The sequence below is a fragment of the Tachyglossus aculeatus genome, unplaced genomic scaffold (assembly GCF_015852505.1).
Source record: "Tachyglossus aculeatus isolate mTacAcu1 unplaced genomic scaffold, mTacAcu1.pri SUPER_30, whole genome shotgun sequence".
NCBI classification, from domain to species: domain Eukaryota; kingdom Metazoa; phylum Chordata; class Mammalia; order Monotremata; family Tachyglossidae; genus Tachyglossus; species Tachyglossus aculeatus.
The window spans coordinates 1,311,369-1,329,659 of NW_024044837.1; the positions used below are offsets into that span (position 1 = coordinate 1,311,369).

At 44.1% G+C, this 18,291-nt stretch overlaps 1 protein-coding gene across 1 annotated transcript in view; it reads right to left on the reverse strand.

The window, feature by feature from the left end:
* Window positions 1-18,291, reverse strand: part of LOC119921770 — a 72,373-nt gene that overhangs the window by 17,366 nt on the left and 36,716 nt on the right. The window contains exons 5-10 of the mRNA XM_038741814.1: window positions 14,117-14,305; window positions 12,576-12,759; window positions 11,330-11,423; window positions 5,460-5,637; window positions 4,995-5,102; window positions 4,501-4,695 (exon numbers count right to left, since the gene is read on the reverse strand). Of these exons, the coding sequence (XP_038597742.1) occupies window positions 4,501-4,695; window positions 4,995-5,102; window positions 5,460-5,506 (350 nt within the window). The 5' untranslated portion in view covers window positions 5,507-5,637; window positions 11,330-11,423; window positions 12,576-12,759; window positions 14,117-14,305. The remainder of the gene's footprint in view (window positions 1-4,500; window positions 4,696-4,994; window positions 5,103-5,459; window positions 5,638-11,329; window positions 11,424-12,575; window positions 12,760-14,116; window positions 14,306-18,291) is intronic.

Genomic DNA, 18,291 nt, shown 5'->3' on the forward strand with positions numbered 1-18,291 from the left:
GCAGAGCACTGTACTAAGCACTTGGGAAGTACAAGTTGGCAACATATAGAGACAGTCCCTACCCAACAGTGGGCTCACAGTCTAAAAGGGGGAGACAGAGAACAAAACCAAACATACTAACAAAATAAAATAAATAGAATAGATATGTACAAGTAAAATAAATAAATAGAGTAACAAATATGTACAAACATATATACATATATACAGGTGCTGTGGGGAAGGGAAGGAGGTAAGATGGGGGGATGGAGAGGGGGACGAGGGGGAGAGGAAGGAAGGGGCTCAGTCTGGGAAGGCCTCCTGGAGGAGGTGAGCTCTCAGTAGGGCCTTGAAGGGAGGAAGAGAGCTAGCTTGGTGGATGGGCAGAGGGAGGGCATTCCAGGCCCGGGGGATGACGTGGGCCGGGGGTCGATGGCGGGACAGGCGAGAACGAGGTACGGTGAGGAGATTAGCGGCAGAGGAGCAGGAGGGTGCGGGGTGGGCTGTAGAAGGAGAGAAGGGAGGTGAGGTAGGAGGGGGTGAGGTGATGGAGAGCCTTGAAGCCCAGGGTGAGGAGTTTCTGCCTGATGCGCAGATTGATTGGTAGCCACTGGAGATTTTTGAGGAGGGGAGTAATATGCCCAGAGCGTTTCTGGACAAAGATAATCCGGGCAGCAGCATGAAGTATGGATTGAAGTGGGGAGAGACACGAGGATGGGAGATCAGAGAGAAGGCTGATGCAGTAGTCCAGACGGGATAGGATGAGAGCTTGAATGAGCAGGGTAGCGGTATGGATTGAAGTGGAGAGGGCGGATCTTGGCAATGTTGCGGAGCTGAGACCGGCAGGTTTTGGTGACGGCTTGGATGTGAGGGGTGAATGAGAGAGCGGAGTCGAGGATGACACCAAGGTTGCGGGCTTGTGAGACGGGAAGGATGGTAGTGCCGTCAACAGAGATGGGAAAGTCAGGGAGAGGGCAAGGTTTGGGAGGGAAGACAAGGAGTTCAGTCTTCGACATGTTGAGCTTTAGGTGGCGGGCAGACATCCAGATGGAGATGTCCTGAAGGCAGGAGGAGATGCGAGCCTGGAGAGAGGGGGAGAGAGCAGGGGCAGAGATGTAGATCTGGGTGTCATCAGCGTAGAGATGATAGTTGAAGCCGTGCGAGCGAATGAGGTCACCAAGGGAGTGCGTGTAGATCGAGAACAGAAGGAGACCAAGCACTGAACCTTGGGGAATCCCCACAGTAAGAGGATGGGAGGGGGAGGAGGAGCCTGCAAAAGAGACTGAGAATGAACGACCGGAGAGATAAGAGGAGAACCAGGAGAGGACGGAGTCTGTGAAGCCAAGGTCAGATAGCGTGTTGAGGAGAAGGGGGTGGTCCACAGTGTCAAAGGCAGCTGAGAGGTCGAGGAGGATTAGGAGAGAGTATGAGCCGTTGGATTTGGCAAGCAGGATGTCATTGGTTACCTTTGAGAGGGCAGTTTCCGTGGAATGTAGGGGACGGAAGCCAGACTGGAGGGGGTCGAGGAGAGAGTTGTTGTTGAGGAATTCTAGGCAGCGCGTGTAGACAACTCGTTCAAGGAGTTTGGAAAGGAATGGTAGGAGGGATACGGGGCGATAACTAGAAGGTGAGGTGGGGTCAAGAGAGGGTTTTTTTAGGATGGAGGAGACATGGGCATGTTTGAAGGCAGAGGGGAAGGAACCAGTGGAGAGTGAGCGGTTGAAGATGGAAGTTAAGGAGGGGAGAAGGGATGGAGCGAGAGATTTCATGAGATGAGAGGGAATGGGGTCAGAAGCACAGGTGGCCGGAGTAGCACTTGAGAGGAGGGAGGAGAGCTCCTCTGAGGATACTGCTGGGAAGGATGGGAGAGTAGCAGAGAGTGTTGAGAGCCAGGGGGTTGGAGAAGGGGGGGGGACGTGACTTTGGGGAGGTCGGACCTGATGGATTTAATTTTGTTAATGAAGCAGAAGGCCAGATCATTGCGGGTGAGGGAAGGAGGAGGGGGAGGAACCGGGGGCCTGAGAAGGGAGTTGAATGTACGGAAGAGCTGGCGGGGGTGATGGGCATGGGTGTCAATAAGGGAGGAGAAATAGTTTTGTCCGGCAGAAGAGAGGGCTGAGTTAAGGCAGGAAAGGATAAACTTGAAGTGAACGAGGTTGGCATGGTGTTTAGACTTTCGCCAGCAGCATTCGGCAGCTCGAGCATAAGAGCGAAGGAGGCGGACAGTGGCTGTGATCCAGGGCTGTGGGTTAGTGGTACGAGAGTGTCGAAGGGAAAGGGGAGTGAGTGAGTCTAGTTGAGTAGAAAGGGTAGAGTTGACAGCAGTAATCTGATCATCAAGACTGGGTAGAGAGGAGAGGGCAGCGAGGTGGGGTATGAGGCGCTCCGAAAGATGGGTGGGGTCCAGAGAGTGGAGATCTCTGTGAGGGAGTAATACGGATTTACAGGGGAAAGGAGTGTGAGTGAGGAGGCAGGTGAGAAGATTATGATCAGAGAGAGGGATTTCAGAGTTGGTGAGGGTAGACACAGTGCAGCGATAGGAGATGATGAGGTCGAGGGTATGACCAAGTTGGTGAGTGGGTGAGGTGGGGTGGAGGAAGAGGTTGGCAGTGTCAAGGAGAGATAGAAAGCGGGCAGCAGAGGAGTCGTCAGGGATATCCATGTGGATATTGAAGTCTCCGAGGATCAGAGTGGGCATGGAGAAGGAGAGAAGGAAGGTGAGGAAGGGGTCAAAGTCGTTAAAGAAGTTGGAAGTGGGGCCAGGAGGGCGGTAGATGACGGCTACAAGAATCTGGAGGGGGTGGTAGAGGCGAATAATGTGGGCTTCAAAGGAAGGGAAGGGTTCCCAAATGAGTTTAGGGTCGGGGGGTCTTCTTGGTCTCCCTACCCGGACCCCCGAAGTCCCCGCCCCGTTGACACCAGAGCCGGTCCTTCCCCGGCTCACCTGCGAAACGCTGTGTGTGGGTGGGGGGTGGGGTTGTGTGTTGTGCGTCTGGGTGTGGATCTGGGTCTACACCGCGGCAATCCCGGGCCCGGAACCCCTTCAGTTCCCACCAACCGTGCACACCCTCCCCAGATTCGGGTGCAAACTCCCTGGAAATAGGCAATTCTCACCTTGGAAAATACCGAATGAGGGCCCTGGAAAAACAAAAAAAAAACCTCACTCTTCTTCCTGACTCTGCGCTAGCCCAGAGAGGGGGGAAAAATGCAATATCTTTTCGAAAGGAGAGAACAGGGCTGAAATTCACATGATGGCGGCCCCTCTAAGGCTTTGAGAGAGTCGAATTAAAGACACCGTCAAGGCACATCCCAGGGCCATGAAATGGTGAGCCCCGGGTGATTTATTATTGTTTATCCCGTGCAAAAAGAACGCGTCCAGGATTCAGGGTGGCTTTTTTCCCAAAACTCCTTAGTTATGGACAAATTCATCCAATCGTATTTATTGAGCGCTCACCGTACTAAGCACAAATTCATTCATTCATTCATTCAATCGTATTTATTGAGTGCTTACTGTGCGCTGTACTAAGTGCGTGGGAAGCACAAGTTAGCAACATATAGCAACAACGGTCCCTACTCAACAACGGGCTCGCAGTCTAGATGAATGCAAAAGTTAAACGAGAAAGAGAACATGGCTTTAGAATTGGCTTTGCGGCTTATCTAGCCAGAGAAGCTTATCCCATCAGTTTGAAGTGAATTCCAAGGATGAAGAAGAAACAATCTGATTCAAAAATAACCAGCTGGCAAGTATTATGAAAGGCTGGAATAGATTGGAGGGTTCGGGTGCAGGTAGTATCCGTTTCAGATTTATAAACTGTGCTTTGTGGTGCTTTCCAAAATTAAAAAAATCACATTCACCCCCCACTTCCCAATGAACACTACATACTGAATCTCATATTGATGCCCATTGACGAGAAATGGTCTAGGAAGGTAACAAGAAGTGCAAAGTTAAAGTGCAAGCACTGATCATTGCAGTGACATCAGGGGGTCTCACCTTCCTGCAAAACACACAGTATGGTCACGATTCGGCTGTGCAAAATTGAAAGGCGAGAATTAAGAAGTTATTTCAAGGACACTTGCCTGTTTATTGATATTGTAACTAGAGTTACGAGCAGCTCCATTATACTTTATCCAAGAAAGGGTTCCTTTAGTCTCCCTTTCAGGCTGCAAGAATCAATATTTTAAAATAAATCAAACGAATACTTAATAAGTGCTACACACCAAAGTAGTAAGTGAGTCACACTGGGATTTTTCCTTCGGGCAAAGCTTTCATTTCAATTCACATTTCTATTAATTTCATATACTGGGATTTAACTCAACAAAGACTATCAACTTGGCCTCTTACAAGCAGAGTGGGTTTATATTTTTACCTATATGTAAGACTAAAGAACAGATTGTGTGTAACCTTCGCTGCTAAAAGATGTCACGCTTAAATGCACCTTAAAACAGAAAATTATTACCTGTGAAAGGTTCACAGAGAGTTTTCTTTCAAATTATTAATCACTTCACGTTTAATATGTAACTAACCTTTGCTTCCTCCATCTGCATGATACTGGCTTGACAGTCAGAAACACTATCATTGATGTAATCGATGTTCGCAGTTGGTGATTCCGTCTCCTCATTAGTGCTATGTACATTTTTATCCCCATCTCCATTCTCTTTGATGGCCTGCTCCCTTCTTTCTGAAAGTTTCTCTCTTCTTTCTGTGAGTTCTTCACGTTGCTATTTCCCACCCACCCCACAAAAATGGTAAATAAAATTACAAAAGGAAAACGGCAATACAAAGACAATAGATGTTGATTTTTCTGAGGGATTCTGCCAAACAGGATTTCAATGATTTCCCAAGTTAGGTTTTGAAATTGGAACAAAAGGGCTGGAATTATCCAAAATATAGATTTATTCTTTTTTCTGGCAATAGTGTACTAAATCAGTGCATTCTTCGGTATTTTTAGAGCAAGGAACAACAGTGAAATCTCTGATAAGCCATACCTTTAGCAGCCTGTTCATATCAGTCTCCATACCGGAAGTTGTCATTCTCTGTGACCCTATGTTCAAGTCGTTGCCACTTCATCCGGGCAGTTTTTGACGTGAGCGCTCGACGGGTCATTTCCCTTTTCAGGTATTTCTTCCTGTGAACATTTTTATGACATTTTTACCTGAAATTCTTTTAGAATGGATCACCCACGCAACAAATCTTTCAAATTGAGTGTCTCATTTGAGAACAACCCTCGCATGAAAATGCTCTCACACCACCTAGGAAACATCTTACCTGGTTCCACTGGCTGCAGTTTCTGGCAGTGCTTACACTCTTGCAACAGGGAATTCTCATTTTCTGTTAGGATCCAGCCTTAGCCGAATCAGGGTCTCCGGCAGCTACAGTGGAACTCGGGTCTTGAGCAGGAGAATCAGGGGCACTCGGTTTTCAACTAACCTTCCCTGCTACTCTATCAGACCATGGGTCTTACTTGCGGCCAAAGAGCTGTTACCTGAAACAGTGAGGAAAATGCATCATTCGCCTCCTCTTTGAAGTCATTCCATTTCTCTCCACAGTCACAAAGATTTCCCGGAAGTAACTGGAGGTTCTGTTCCACGACCTCTTCGGTTTTATGTCGAAGAAACCACTTCTTGATTTCTTTTCTGAGCTTCCAAAAGCCTGAATTGATGCTGTAAATAACATCAAATAAATCAGGAGTGAAAACAAAGGAAAATCTAGTGTTTACTTTTTAATGCTTTTCCCTTAGACTGTAAGCTCACTGAGGGTAGAGCTTTTACCAACTCTGTTGCACTATACTCTCTCAAGCACATAAACCACTGCAGATAATACGCACTAAATAAATACCACGGATTCGTTGATTGCCCGTGTGTATCTTCTTTCTCTGTCACCTCCCCACCCCAACTACGTGTATCTTGTTTATCCATTCAAGTGTCTATAGGACAGAGGTCCATTAGATTGTACACTCTTTTACAGCTGGGTATGTGTATCTGTGTTTCTGTGGTTGGTACTTCCCTAAGTGCTTAGTACAGTGTTTTGTACTCAGTTGATTGTACTTGTATTTATCGTATTTATTGAGCGCTTACTGTGTGCAGAGCACTGTACTAAGCGCTTGGGAAGTACAAGTTGGCAACATAGAGAGACGGTCCCTACCCAACAGAGGGCTCACAGTCTAGAAGGGAGAGACAGAGAACAAAACAAAACATCTTAACAAAATAAAATAATTAGAATAAATATGTACAAATAAAATAAATAAAACAGAGTAATAAATAGAGTAATAAAATAAATAAATAGCTTATTGTGTGCAGAGCACTGTACTAAGCACTTGGAAGGTACAGTTCGGCCACAGATAGAGACAATTCCTACCCAACAATGGGCTCAAAGTCTAGAAGCCGGGGACACAGACAACAAAACAAACAGACAGGCATCAACAGCATCGATATAAATAGAATTACAGATATATACACATCATTAATAAAATAAATAGAATAATAAATTGTGGAAGATGAAAGAACATTGTAAAACCTGTCTTGCTAATTCAATCAGTAGTATTTATTGAGTGCTTACTCTGGGCAGAGCACAGTACTGAGCACTCGGGGGAATATAATAAAGAGAGTAGACACAATCTTTGCCCTCGAGAAGGGTAGAGCGGCACGGCCTAGTGGAAAGGGCACGGGCTTGGAAGTCAGTTCTAATCCCGGCTCCACCACTTGTCTGTTGTGGGACCTTGGGTAAGTCACTTCACCTCTCTGGGCCACAGTGACCTCGTCTGTAAAATGGGGACTAATACTGTGAGCCCTGTGTGGGAAAGCCCTATTGTGCCTGACCATTTAGATTGTTTAATAATAATGATAATTGTGGTTATTTAATTTAATAATTTAATTTAATAATTATGAGAAGCAGCGTGGCTTAGTGGAAAGAGCCCGGGCTTGAGAGTCAGAGGACATGGGTTCTAATCCCAGCTCCGCCTCTTGCCTGTTTGTGTGACCTTGGGCAAGCCACTTCACTTCTCTGTGCCTCAGTTTCCTTATCTGCAAAATGGGGATGAAGACTATGAGCCTCATGTGGACAAACAGATCACTATGTATCTACCCCAGCGCTTAGAACAGTGTTTGGCACATAGTAAACGCTTAACAAATACCATTATTATTATTATTATTATTATTATTTGTTAAGCATCTGTCATATAGTATGCACTTAACAATTAGCCCAATTATTATTTACAAGTTGATGCTTGTAAATACCATCATTTGATTCACTACAGCTTTTAATGTGCACGTTCAATTAGTATCTATGGGCTCTAGATAGAGAGGGAGATGGAGAAAGCAAAAATATGCACCTCTACCCAATCACTTATATACACAGGTACATTTTAATTCATTTTGATTTACTCTTTAATTTACTTTATGTATATATATAGATACATAAATATGTATTTACCTCTATATTTGAAAACCTGCCCTTCTGTTTCATTGGCTTCCTGTTTTATTTTGGCTCTTTTGCAAAATACTTTGCAAAATATACTTTTTTGTAAAAGCTTTGTCTTTGCTCCACAATAGTCTACAACCTCCTTGTTACTGCTGTGCTCTCCCAAGAATACATACAGAAGCTTTTTTTTTTAAGATTATTTAATGGGGTGTAAGAATTCTTAAAGTGTTCTTAGGTAAAATAATCTGACCATGTTTAATTACCTGGTTGCTCCTCAACTGAATTTTTTTTTCCTTCATTGGGAATTTCTAACCAAAGAGTGGTAATCAAGGAGGGGAAATCATGAAGTAACACTTTTATTTAACATGTAAAGTAAGACCCATGTGGAGTCAAATTTAGAAGGTTTTGTTTTGTTTTGTCTTTTTACCAAGAATAACCTCTTCTGGTCCCAGAGGAGCAAACTGGAATGAAGCCTACATCAGTAGGCTTGCTAATAAGAACTATGATACAATTATACAAATTGCTTCACTATCACTATTTATTTTCATTTCATCAGTGGAATTTGGAATCGTCTACAGAAATGCATATTTTTAAATGGTAGCCGCAGAAAATAATATATCTTATTGGGCCCGGATTTCAAAATTTTAACAATGTCATTCATTCATTCAATCGTATTTCATTCATTCATTCAATCGCATTTATTGAACGCTTACAGTGTGCCAAGCACTCTACTAAGTGCTTTGGAGAGTACAACATAACAAACAGACACACTCCCTGCCCACAACGAGCTCACGGTCTACAGGGGGAGACAGACATTTATAGAAACAAATAAATTACAGATATATAAAGATATGCAGCAGATATGCTTCAGGGAAGCAGCATGGCTCAGTGGAAAGAGCACGGGCTTGGGAGTCAGAGGTCATAGGTTCAAATCCCAGCTCTGACAATTGTCAGCTGTGTGACTTTGGGCAAGTCACTTAACTTCTCTGTGCCTCAGTTACCTCTTCTGTAAATGGGGATTAAGACTGTGAGCCCCCTTTGGGACAATCTGACCACCTTGTAACCTCCCCGGCGCTTAGAACAGTGCTTTGCACATAGTAAGCGCTTAATAAATGCCATCATTATTATTATTACGAACATATGTGCTGAGGGGTGGGAGGGAGGATAATTCTATTTATTTATATTGATGCCTGTTTACTTGTTTCGATGTCTGTCTGCCCCCTGCCCCACCGACTGTAAGCCCATTGTGGGCAGCGATTGTCTCTATTGCTGAACTGTATTTTCCAAGTGCTTAGTACAGTGCTCTGCATGCAGTAAGCGCTCAATAAATACGACTGGTTGAATGAACGAATGAATGAATAACGGAGGATGAAAGAAAGGAGCAAGTCAGTGATGCAGAAGGGAGTGGGAGAAGAGGAGAGGAGGGCTTAATCAGGGAAGTTTTCTTGGAGGAGGTGCTATGTGATTATCTCCTTTACCGGAAGATGTTAAAGAATTTGCTTGTTCTTGCAAACATTCTTTAGTATTGGCAGAGGCAGAATAGCAGGCACCAATAGTCTTAGCCAGGATGGCATGCATGCCTTGTTGGGTTTTTTTTAAAAATTATTATTCTTAGTCAATTGATAGAAGACCTTCTTGAGGTAGGTTTTGGAACCTATGGTATCGCAAGAAGCTTCAAGATCATTCTAACTTGTGGCTGAGGCCTTGAGAAGTGTCCGAACACTTTCTCATATTGTTCTTCTTATATCTCCCGGACTTTTAAATAATAGTAATAGTATTATCATTATTAAATTATTATTAGCATTACATGCAAACACTGGGGCAAACTACAAGAGAATCATACCGGAACAGTTCCTGTCCCACACCGGGTTCACAGTATAAGAGAAAGAGAGAACAGGGTTGTTGTTTTTTTATCACCATTTTACATTCATTCAATTCATTCAATCGTATTTATTGAGCACTTACTGTGTGCAGAGCACTGTACTAAGTGCTTGCGAAGTCCAAGTTGGTAACATATAGAGACGGTCCCTACCCAACTACGGGCTCACAGTCTAGAAGTTTACAGATAAGGAAACCAAGATGCAGGGAAGTTAAGTGGACTTCCCAAATAATAATAATAATGATAATAATGATGGCATGTATTAGTCACATGGGGCTCCAGACTCCCAGACTCATGCTCTCCCCAATAATCCACGATGCCGCCTTCTAGGTGGGAAGGTTCTCTATTGTAAATTCACCACTACCTCTGTTGGCAGTTCCAGACAGCTTCTTCCTATTACGATTCCCAGTTTTCAGTGGCACGTGGCAACTGTGGCTGTGACAACTTGAAACCCACATAGGGAAAGTAGATCCTGACAAGTCCCAGAGGAGTCGACGAGAGGCCCGTCTGGGTGACGGGCTGAACTAAAGCCGCGATTTCAAAACCAATAAGCAGCGTGGCTCAGTCACGGGCTCTGGAGTCAGAGGTCATGGGTTCAAATCCCAGCTCTGCCAATCGTCAGCTGTGTGACTTTGGGAAAGTCACTTCCCTTCTCTGTGCCTCAGTGACCTCATCTGGAAAATGGGGATTAAGACTGTGAGCCCCGTGGGACAACCTGATCAGCTGGTAACCTCCCCAGCGCTTAGAACAATGTTTTGCACACAGTAAGTGTTTACTAAAATGCCATTATATAAAAAAGATCAGTTTCACTGCCTAAAATCAGATTACAATTAGTGAATCGATCAATGGTATTTACTGAGTGCTGTGTGCAGAGCCCTGTGTTAAGCACTTGGGAGAGTAGAGTACAACAGAGTTGGTAGACACGTTCCCTACCCACGGGGACCTTACAATCTATAATCAACGTGGAAAACAGCATGACCTAGTGGAAAGAGCACGGGCCTTGGAGTCAGAGGACCTGGGTTCTAATCCCGGTTCTCCTACTCGTCTGCTGTATGACTTTGGACAAGTCACTTCACTTCTCCGTACCTCACTTCCTACACCTGTAGGAAATGGGGATTCAAAAGACTACGACCCCATGTGAAGACGAGGACCTCACGCAGAGAAGCAGCGTGGCTCAGTGGAAAGAGCCCGGGCTTTGGAGTCAGAGGTCATGGGTTCAAGGAATAAAAATAATGATAATAATGATAATAATAATAATAATAATAGCATTTATTAAGCACTTACTATGTGCAAAGCACTGTTCTAAGCACTGGGGAGGTTACAAGGTGATCAGGTTGTCCCAAAGGGGGCTCACAGTCTTCATCCTCATTTTACAGATGAGGTAACTGAGGCACAGAGAAGTTAAGTGACTTGACCAAAGTCACACAGCTGACAATTGGCAGAGGTGGGATTTGAACCCATGACCTCTGATTCCAAAGCCCGGGCTCTTTCCACTGAGTCACGCTGCTTCAAATCCCGGCTCCGCCACCTGTCAGTTGTGTGACTTTGGGCACGCCACTTAAGTTCTCTGTGCCTCAGTCCCCTCTTCTGTAAAATGGGGATTAAGACCGTGAGCCCCCCGTGGGACAACCTCATCACCTTGTAACCTCCCCGGCGCTTAGAACAGTGCTTTGCACATACTAAGTGCTTAATAAATGTCATCATTACTATTGTTATGTGGGACAAGGACCGTCTGATCTACCCCTGCGCTTAGAACAGACACACACAGTAAACGTTTAACAGATTCCATTAAAAGAAACAAAAACAAAAACCAAAAATGTATGGGGGCATTACCTTTCATTTAATATAACATTACTATTAATCATAAAAAATATAGATAATTCAGGAAATAATAATTATCCCATAACTTTTTCCCAGAAATTCCACAGATAATAATGATAATATCAGTAATGATGGCATTTATTAAGCGCTTACTATGTGCAAAGCACCGTTCTAAGTGCTTGATTCCACTAACACAATGATAGTAGTGTCCTAGAGTTAAAAATCCTCCAACCCACGTCTCGTTTCTGTTGGTCTTTAAGCTGCGCAATCTCTCGGTTTCTTCGAGATTCTGTCATCTTGTTCTTCTTATATTTGTTTCATTAAGCATACCTATAGAGGTAAGCAAGACGAGCTTATTAATACTACATTTCCACATTAAGGAACATGGGAAGTACAATAGACGGCCTATGATCTACCCTGACTCACGGCTTCTTCGAGCCCTACCTCAGCCCTACAGCACTCTTTCATATTCATTCATTCATTCAATCGTATTTATTGAGTGCTTACTGTGTGTACAGTACAGCACTGTACTAAGCGCCTGGGAGATACAAGTTGGCAACGTATAGAAACGGCCCCTACCCAACAATAGGCTCACAGTCTAGAAACGGGCTTACGGTCTAGAAAAGGGCTCACACTCATGTCCACAGCTGTCCGTTATTTATTTATATTAATGTCTATCTCCCCCTCTAAACTGTGAACACGTTCCCTGCCTCTGTTATACAATACTCTCCCGGAAGGTTAGTACAGTGCTCTTCAGACTGTAGGCGCTCAATAAATACGACTGATTGGCTGAGATTGTCTAGGTTTAGGCCTACTGCCTCTAAGTAGCCTTCTCCACCACCAACTTGCCTTTCTAGTCTCACCTCTGCCTTCCTGTTTCCGGAAACTGCCATGGCTCTCTAGACCTATTTTCCCCACTCTCCACCCTACAATGTGGAGTAGGAGCCATTGGCAAGTGTCTGATTGAAGATTCCCATCAGGGAGGTGAGAAAGGAGGAGTGCCGGCACACTTTTTACACTTAATGTACATTAATGTGTTAAAACTATTCTGAAAATTTTACGAGCGCCTGCACACTTTTACGCTTAATGTACGTTAATGTTTTAAAATTACTCTGAAAATTTTATGATAGAAAATTGTATTCAATGACGTGAAGTTTTGATTAACTTGGATCGTACATTTCCCATAAATAGCTGATCTAAAATCTGTTATTCTCTTGTGATTTTGATGTCCAACACAGGAAAATCTATCTTCCAATGTGACACAAAAGGTTTCCATCCTAGATGGCTGAAAAATGTCTAACAAGGAACAGTGAATTTTTAACTCTACTGAATGACAGCCAATCTATCTGTAATCAGAACATCATGTCAAAGCACAGCATTTGCAATTAAAAATGGAGAACACTTTGCAATCTCCTAGCTTCGCTCTAAATGCCAGGTTTCCCAAACTCCAAATTTAGTGTTTCTTTCAAAGAAAATCTATACCTTTGCCTTTTTCATTTCTGTCGCATCCTGCTGCAATTTCTTCAGCTGTCTTTCATATTGAGTTTGACTTTTCAGCACACGTGCATGCTCTTTCTGAGCAGTCTGGAGTTACTCATGGTCTGCGGCTTCTTATATTCAGATTCAACTTTTTTGGCTTTCTCTTCTGAACAAGATTCCACCAGGCCTTAATGACAAAAGGAAATTTTCTTCTATTAATTTTTACGTAACTTTAGAATTCACGATGAGAGATCATTCAATGACCTCACAACTACTTCCGATAGCCTGACAACATTCTCTATTCCTCTCACGCTTAATTGTCATTTTGACTGTTGCTATGTTAGATTTCCCAAAGAAAACCCAAGACATGATTTTACGTGGCCTAAATTTAATGGATGAATAGAATATTCTCAATGTTGAAAACATCAATGATGGTCAAATCAAGAAGACTGAACTGACCACTCACTGTGTGCAGAGCGCTCTACTAAGTGCTTGGGATAATACAATACAAATAGAGTTGGTAGATATCTTCCCTGCCCACAAAGACTTTATAGTCTAGAGGGGGAGACAGACATTAAAATAAATTGGCAGATCTGTACATAAGTGCTGTGGGGCTGAGGTTGGGGTGATTATCAAGTCTTTAAGGGTTACAGATCCAAGTGAACAGGCAAACATCAAGCATATTAAGGGGTACAGATCCAAGAGCATAAGCAAAGCAGAAGGGAGAGGGTGTAGGGGAAATGAGGGATTAGCTGAGGAAGATCTCTTGGAGATGTGACTTCAATATAGTTTTCAAGGTGGTGAGTTGGGTGGTCTGTCACATCTGAAGGAAAAGGGGAGTTCCAGACCAGAGAGAGGACATGGGCAAAGGATTCAGCGGTGAGAAAGATGAGACTGACGTACATTGAGTAGGTTGGCATTAGAAGAGCAAAGTGTGCAGATTGGTTGTAGTACGAAATTCAGAAAAGATAAGGTAGGAGGGGACAAGTTGATTGAGTTCCCTAAAGCCAACGGTAATGAGTTTCTTTTCGATGTGGAGGCCTGTGGAATTTAAGCGCTTACTATGTGCCAGGCACTGTACTAAGTGATGGGGTGGATATGAGCAAATTGGGTTGGGCGCAGTCCCTGTCTCACATGGGGCTCACAAACTTAATCCCCATTTTAAAGATGAGGTAACGGAGGCACAGAGAAATTAATAGGCTTTCCCAAGGTCACACGGAGGACAAGAGGAAGAGCCGGGGTTAGAAGGTAGGTCCTTCTGACTTCTGGGTCTGTTCCCTACTCACTAGACCACGTTAACTTCAGGGGTGGTGAGGAGCAGGGAGACGTGAACAGAACTTTTTTTTATTAATAGTATCTATAAAAAACACTGTAGGAGTTTACAATTCTGAAATAAACAGCAAATCAACTCATGGTCTAGATAGGACACTTGTTCTAATGCACATTTCACGTAGGTCTTACTTGAATTTTTCTCCCCTTAAAAAAATGGAAATGGGAAAATAAAATCACACATAAAGGTAATTACATTAAGTTCCAGTTCTTACCTAAATTCTGAAGCACTTGATCTCTTTCGAGCCGAGTATCCCGAATTTTACGCTGCAGCATCATTACTTTCTCTTCGTACTGCTTCTTCGGGGTCTGCAGCCTTCGCTGACTGTTTTTGAGTCCATCGATCAGCTTTGGCTTTATCGCAATTTCACAAGTGATGTTGGCTAAGTCTGCCTGGTAATTAGCTATTTCAAAAGAAAAGAAAAGAAAATCAATAGGCATATGTCAAAAAGGTGTTCCTGAAAGGAAGAGAGGCAAATAAGAGAACAGAAAAATGACCATTTCTAATTCACTCAGGGTGTAACGTGAGAGTTATTTGGGCCCACCACACAGAGCTTGAAGATACTGACTGCTCTCAGGGCCTGAGACATCAGATACCAACCGTATTAAGGATGAAAAGGAACAACATATTGATTAAATGGAATAACGGGCCAAACAAAACATTGTCATCTGTGAAGCTCAGGAAACCCTGCGGGCTTATTTGGGACAGCAGACTTATAATATCCTTCTAGGGGATAGAGACAAGAAAAGAAGGCCCTGAAGAGCCTGGCGTCGACACTGAAGATACAGCTTCCGAAAATTGGAAAATGCTGCAAATCTTCAGCATTCTGTTCCCTTCGATTGTCATAGATAGCAGCGTGGCTCAGTGGAAAGAGTCCGGGCTTTGGAGTCAGAGGTCATGGGTTCAAATCCCGGCTCTGCCAATCGTCAGCTGTGTGACTTGGGCAAGTCACTTAACTTCTCTGTGCCTCAGTTACCTCATCTGTAAAATGGGGATTAAGACTGTGAGCCCCACATGGGACAACCTGATCACCTTGTAACCTCCCCAGCGCTTAGAACAGTGCTTTGCACATAGTAAGCGCTTAATAAATGCCATTATTATTATTATTATTATTATTATTATTATTATTCTTGAAAACCAAGTGGGAAGGAGGAGGGGGTGGCCAGATAAACAGTGAAGAAAACAAGGCCATGTGCATGTAGACTCAGGGCAGCCCTGACAACCACTGACAACTAGAGACAGCAGATATCAGGGACCAGGGGGAGCAGACTGCCCACTTAGAACATTAATTCATTCATTCAGATTTACTGAGCACTTCCTGTGTGCAAAGCAGTGTACTAAGCGCTTGGGAGAGTACAATATAACAATAAACAGACACATGCCCTGCCCACAACAAGAACACGGATTCCGGGGCTGAGTTCCAGCTGGTTCTGGTTTACTTCTGACAGATGATGCTTTTTTAATAATAGTAATGATCAGGATGGTATTTGTTAAGCGCTTATTATATGCAAGTCACTGTTCTAAGCTGCTCGGGGGGATACAAGGTTAACAGGTTGTACTGTACTCTCCCAAGCGCTTAGTACAGTGCTCTGCATAAAGTAAGTGCTCAATAAATAGAATTGACTGACTGATCTTTTCTTCTCTGGATGAGAATGGCTTTCTTGAACTTTCTCCCTGAAGAGCACACAATCTTCACACACCCAGAATAGAAATATCTAAAGTGCCAGATATTTTTAACCATGTTACACATTTTTACTCCAGATAGTTAGGTAAAGTCTATTAAAACCTTTAATTTCTTGATCATTAAGCATTCTATGGGGTCTTTTTCTGTCGGGCCACAAATACAGAAAGCAATGAGATTAGAATCAGTGCTGGATTAAGGTTCGGAATAATAAAAATGCATTCCTTGAGGGGAGAAGCAACGTTCTTAGATTATCCTCCCTCACTTTCATTCAGTTGTACTTCCCAAGCGCTTAGTACAGTGCTCTGCACACAGTAAGCACTCAATCAATACGATTGATTGATTGATGGATTCAATCATATTTATTGAGCGTTTACTGTGTGCAGAGCACTGTACTAAGCGCTTGGGAAGTACAAGTTGGCAACATAGAGAGACGGTCCCTGCCCAACAGCGGGCTAACAGTCTAGAAGGGGGAGACAGACAACAAAACAAAACATATTAACAAAATAAAATAGAATAAATATGTACAAGTAAAATAAATATATAAATAGAGTAATAAATACGTACAAACATATATACATATATACAGGTGCTGTGGGGAGGGGAAGGAGGTAAGATGGGGGGGGTCACTTCACTGACCCCAGATACCACAAGGTCCCACTGAGTAATAATAATTATAACTGTGGCACAGATCTCAACAATATGGTGGGTGGGTGGGTGTGCTGCCAGAGGATGAGGGGACGAGTAGAGAAGATACATCTAAGTGCTCAGAGGGTAAAGATTCAGGGTGGAGAGATGAAGGTTTAATCAGGGATGGTCTCCTGAAAAAGATGTGACTTGGGAAGGGATTTGAAGATGGGAAGAATGCAGGTCTGTTCTAGACTGTGAGTCCGTTGTTGGGTAGGGACCATCTCTATATGTTGCCAACTTGGACTTCCCAAGCGCTTAGTACAGTGCTCTGCACACAGTAAGCGCTCAATAAGTACGATTGAATGAATGAATAAATATGACCAGCCATCCCAGACAGTGAGGAAAAAGGTTACGACAGAAATCTTTCCAGGAGGTCTCCAAACTATGCCATCTTGGGTTTAAGAAAGAGTCCCTGGGGGTGCCTAGAAGATAGAGATAGAGAGTGCAGCATGGCCTAGTGGATAGAGCCGAAGCCTGGGAGTCTGTAGGTCACAGACTCTAATCCTGGATCCACCACTTGTCTGCTGCGTGACCTTGGGCAACTCACTTCACTTCCCTGTGCCTCATTTACCTCATCTGTAAAATGTGGATTGATACTGTGAGCCCCGCATGGGGCAGGGATTATGTCCAACTCGATTTGCTTGTAACCACCTCAGAGCTTAGTACAGTGCCTGGCTCATAGTAACAAATACCATTATTATTATTATTATCATCATCATCATCATCATCATCAATGGAAGGGTCCTGGGCTGGAGCAAGATTTCCAGAGCAGCCCTGTCCCCCACAGAGATGTTCCAGGGGGACTGTCCCAAAGAGACATTCTGGGATTGGCCCACAATTCTGAGACAGTGACTGCAGAAATTCCAGAATACTGTGGAAGCAGTATAACTTAGTGGAAAGAGCACGGGCTTGGGTTCTTTAGAGAAGCAGCATGGAAAGAGCACGGGCTCTGGAGTCAGAGGTCATGGGTTCAAATCCCGGCTCCGCCACTTGTCAGCTGTGTGACTTTCGGCAAGTCACTTAACTTCTCTGGGCCTCAGTTCCCTCATGTGGAAAATGGGGGTTAAGGCTGTGAGTCCCCCATGGGACAACCTCATCACCTTGTAACCTCCCCAGCGCTTAGAGAAGCAGCGTGGCTCCGTGGAAAGGGAACGGGCTCTGGAGTCAGAGGTCATGGGTTCGAATCCCGGCTCTGCCACTTGTCAGCTGTGTGACTTTGGGCAAGTCACTTAACTTCTCTGGGCCTCAGTTCCCTCATCTGTAAAATGGGGGTTAAAACTGTGAGCCCCCCCGTGGGACAACCTCATCACCTTGTAACCTCCCCAGCGCTTAGAACAGTGCTTTGCACATAGTAAGCGCTTAATAAATGCTATCATTATTAATAAATGCTATCATTAATCAATCAATCAATCGTATTTATTGAGCACTTACTGTATGCAGAGCACTGTACTAAGTGCTTGGGAAGTAGAAGCTGGCAACATATAGAGACAGTCATCATCATCAATCGTATTTATTGAGCGCTTACTATGTGCACAGCAGTCCCTACCGAACAGCGGGCTCACAGTCTAGAAGGGGGAGACGGAGAACAAAACCAAACATACTAACAAAATAAAATAAATAGAATAGATAGGTACAAGTAAAATAAATAAATAAATAGAGTAATAAATATGTACAAACATATATACAGGTGCTGGGGGGAAGGGAAGGAGGTAAGATGCAGGGGATGGAAAGGGGGACGAGGGGGAGAGGAAGGAAGGGGCTCAGTCTGGGAAGGCCTCCTGGAGGAGATGAGCTCTCAGTAGGGCCTTGAATGGAGGAAGAGAGCTAGCTTGGCAGGATGGGCAGAGGGAGGGCATTCCAGGCCCCGGGGAGGACGTGGGCCGGGGGTCGATGGCGGGACATCCTGGCTGAGTAGGTGCGAATGAGGTTGTCCTTAATGTAACTTGGTGATAACAAGGGCCTTTTTCCCGGGGTGGGGGCTGGGGGGAGAGTCAGTCAGGACCGGACCGGGAAAGGGG